General features: G+C 46.1%; 1 protein-coding gene across 1 annotated transcript in view; it reads left to right on the plus strand.

Annotated features, from left to right (window-relative positions):
• The window catches only part of LOC139372488 (uncharacterized), a 4,402-nt gene extending 240 nt beyond the window's left edge, over positions 1-4,162 (plus strand). Inside the window, exons 2-7 of the mRNA XM_071112208.1 lie at positions 1-162; positions 317-557; positions 747-843; positions 919-1,152; positions 1,822-1,997; positions 3,863-4,162. The exon at positions 1-162 is cut by the window's left edge and continues 86 nt beyond it. Coding sequence (XP_070968309.1) covers positions 1-162; positions 317-557; positions 747-843; positions 919-1,152; positions 1,822-1,997; positions 3,863-4,082 — 1,130 coding nt within the window. The 3' untranslated portion in view covers positions 4,083-4,162. The remainder of the gene's footprint in view (positions 163-316; positions 558-746; positions 844-918; positions 1,153-1,821; positions 1,998-3,862) is intronic.

The following is a 4,162-nucleotide window of genomic DNA, read 5'->3' on the forward strand; positions in this document are numbered from 1 at the left end:
TGGTGGGGGCCTACAAGGAACATCGTTTGGAGGGAAGCTCCGTACGCATCATCAGTATCTTCAGACGAGACTCTGTCCAGCCTCTGTACTGTGTGTTCTACTGTGGGACTCACTGGGCTAATGGAACGAAGGCTGAAGTCCAGATGCACTCTGATCACTTTGGTACCTGTCATTTTCTATTTGGTTTTAGCCCTGCACTGACACACCTGAATCAACACCCGAATCAAAGAAATAAGGGGCTTGGTGATTCGCTGATTAGTTTGTTGATTTGGTTAACACTATACAGTGTGTGTCCCTGTTCTATATTGGGATAAAGGTTTCCGCTTCGTGACGACCGACGTCCTTTGTCCGAATCATCCCGACTGCGACCCGTCACACGTGACCCTCGCCATACAAGCTGACGCCGAGCTCGCTCAGAACCAAACCTTCCTCCACATCCAGAACCTTGTGAAAAGGGAGGAAGAGGAGTTTCAGTTCAACTTCACTGTCTGTTGGTCCAATTTATTTGGCGATTATAACAACGTGCTTCAGGTCACCCAGACTCTGGAGATGTACAAGTGAGTATTGATTGAGTGATTGGTTGATTGATTGATGGATTCCTTGATTGGTTAATTGGTGGATTGGTTGGTTCATTTATTGATTGATTGGTTGGTTGATTGATTGATTGGTTTATTGGTTAATTGATTGGTTGATTGTTTAATTGATTGATTGATTGATTGATTGGTTGATTGATTGCTATGTTGCAGGTTGTTGGGAGTGCAGCATGTTGTGGTGTATAACACCAGCTGTGGACCAGACCTGGAGAGACTGCTACAGAGTTACACACAGGAGGGCTTTGTTGAAGTAGGAATTAATTGATTGGATGGATGGATGGACAGATAGATGGGATTCATTAACTGACTGATTAATTGACTGCAGGTGGTGCCCTGGCCTATCAACCAACACATGAACCCGTCCAATGGGTGGCAGCCCAGTGAACATGGAGGGGACATCCACTACTATGGCCAGTTGACCACTCTAAATGACTGTGTCTACAGAAATATGTATCAGTCACGCTATGTACTGCTGAACGACATCGATGAGATTATAGTTCCATACCAGCATCAAACCCTGCCCCAGATGATGGATGTACTTCAGAGGCAAAACCCAAAGGTAGGGGGAGGACTCAGGGAAGTACTGTGTATGTGTGTTAAGGTAGATCGTTACGTGTGTGTTGTGCATATGTTAGGCTGTGTTTACACAGGTAATCCAATGCAGATTTTTTTCCTCAATTATTTGGCACATCTGATATAATGTGATATTTTCCCAATTTGTTAACAGCATTTTCTGATCTTTGGTGATTTTAGATGATAATCATTTTGTTGACCAATTACATCTGATCTTTTCACATCAGATATTTTTTTGAATCGATTTAATTGGTCAAAAGACTAATTAGTGAAAGATTTGGGTTTGGGCTAACTGTGTAGAGATTTGGCTAACTGTGTAAACTCATGGAATCTTATCTTTTGAGTTCTGACACCACAATCGTATGTGGTTCTCATCCTCAGTCTGGACGCTCAGATCAGAATTGTTGTGCTTTGAAGTGTTTGTTTTTACACATGACCTGCCATTACCAAGATGTTTAAAGGAACAGTGACAGGAAATTCATGAGCAAAGCGTTTGCGTGCTATTTCATATGCTACATCAGTGTGAATGTGCAAGTCTGATATGAGTCAAAATACAGTAGTGTGGACAGTGAGAAAAATAGATCAGATATGAAGAAAAAAAATCTGAATGAATTCTCTCTTTCGCCTTCTCTCACCCTAACCTCCATCTCCCCAGGCTGAAGTGTTCCTCATAGAGAACCACATCTTCCCTAAGTCCCAGTTTGAGCCCAGTGGAAGGTTTGAACGACCAAGCTGGCGGGATGTTCCAGGGATCAACATCATGGAGCACATCTACAGAGAGGAGCCAGACTATCGCATCTACCACCCCTCCAAGATGATAGTACGGCCCAGGTTAGAATCTACCACCCCTCCCAGATGATAGTACGGCCCAGGTTAGAATCTGCCACCCCTCCCAGATGATAGTACGGCCCAGGTTAGAATCTGCCACCCCTCCCAGATGATAGTACGGCCCAGGTTAGAATCTGCCACCCCTCCAAGATGGTAGTATGGCCCAGGTCATAGTCTACCACCCCTCCAAGATGGTAGTATGGCCCAGAGTAGTTTACTAAGAAGCTAGCTAGATGTACTCAGGGTTTTCTAAAGCTAGTCAGCTTCAGTTAGGTTCACATTCCAGCTCAGGCTTCATCCCTATTACGACAGTGGATATTGCTTGTCCTCCTGCTTCTCACTCTAGCAGACTTATAACTGTGCATGCATGTCACACGTGGCTAGTCAAACTCTGAACTTTTCATTGAGACAATGTTGAAACGTAAATCCATGGGTGAGTCAGTGCCATATTTAAATTCTTTCCCAAATCAACATGAAAGAAAAGCTATCTTGCAAATCCTGCAGATTATGGAGTGAAAAGGGTTATTAGAAGTGCCGTCTTTCTTTTATTACGTATCGTTCATGCCTTCTTTGGTGTGTTTATCAATGCACAAGCACCTTTTTTCCCCTCTCCAATAAATAAAATCATTTTATAAAGTCATACAAATGTCATACTGTGAGTGAAGTTTCAAATGCATCCTGTCATTACCAAATGTGTAATGTGATAGGTATTTTAACATTACAATTTTTTTTACACAAAAAAGTATTTGGTTAATACAATATTTAATCAGTGGTCCTCTTCAAATCAAAAGGATGATGGGAACCTGATCTCATTGGTCCTGAACTCACGGCTCAGACATTTCATTCAGAATAAGTAGAGTTAGCCCTGAGTTAGCCTGCCTCGGAGCAGTTTAGTTCCTAAGGACACTTTGCCATAGAAATGTACCTGGATAAAAGGTGAGCCACATTTGTATGAGTAGTTATCCCGAGTTGAGCTCAGAGTTTGTAGTATAGGGCTCTGGTTAGAATCTACCAACCCTACAAGATAAATGTACGAGCCTGGTTAGAAAAGAATACAACCTCTGTCTAACAACCCTAGAGCAGTGGAGCAGACGTCGACCCACTCTGTCTAACAACCCCAGGGCAGTGGAGCAGACGTCGACCCACTCTGTCTAACAACCCTAGAGCAGTGGAGCAGACGTCGACCCACTCTGTGTAACAACCCCAGGGCAGTGGAGCAGACGTCGGTCCACTCTGTCTAACAACCCTAGAGCAGTGGAGCAGACGTCGACCCACTCTGTCTAACAACCCCAGGGCAGTGGAGCAGACGTCGGTCCACTCTGTCTAACAACCCTAGAGCAGTGGAGCAGACGTCGACCCACTCTGTCTAACAACCCCAGGGCAGTGGAGCAGACGTCGGTCCACTCTGTCTAACAACCCTAGAGCAGTGGAGCAGACGTCGACCCACTCTGTCTAACAACCCTTCTGTGTCTCTGACCCCAGGGCAGTGGAGCAGACGTCGGTCCACTCTGTCTAACAACCCTAGAGCAGTGGAGCAGACGTCGACCCACTCTGTCTAACAACCCTTCTGTGTCTCTGACCCCAGGGCAGTGGAGCAGACGTCGGTCCACTCTGTCTAACAACCCTAGAGCAGTGGAGCAGACGTCGGTCCACTCTGTCTAACAACCCTTCTGTGTGTCTGACCCCAGGGTAGTGGAGCAGACGTCGACCCACTCTGTCTAACAACCCTTCTGTGTCTCTGACCCCAGGGCAGTGGAGCAGACGTCGGTCCACTCTGTCTAACAACCCTTCTGTGTCTCTGACCCCAGGGCAGTGGAGCAGACGTCGGTCCACTCTGTCTAACAACCCTTCTGTGTCTCTGACCGCAGGGCAGTGGAGCAGACGTCGGTCCACTCTGTGCTGCGTAACTTTGGGCAGACAGTGAAGGTTCCTCCTAACGTGTGTCATATCATCCATGTCAGAGTTCCCCTACAAGGAGGACTGACCAAGAAGGAGCTGCATGAAGACAAGAGGGTCTGGGACTACGAGAGCCAGCTGGTTCCTAATGTAGATAAAGCATTGGAGAAGGCAGGACTACTGCGCATGTGAATAGATTTGCTTCATCCTGAACCAAACCTGCAGAGAAGTTTAGCCCCACCCTTGAACGCTCTTAGGTGTTGCAGACATTG

Source organism: Oncorhynchus clarkii, chromosome 18, assembly GCF_045791955.1.
Source record: "Oncorhynchus clarkii lewisi isolate Uvic-CL-2024 chromosome 18, UVic_Ocla_1.0, whole genome shotgun sequence".
Lineage (NCBI taxonomy): Eukaryota > Metazoa > Chordata > Actinopteri > Salmoniformes > Salmonidae > Oncorhynchus > Oncorhynchus clarkii.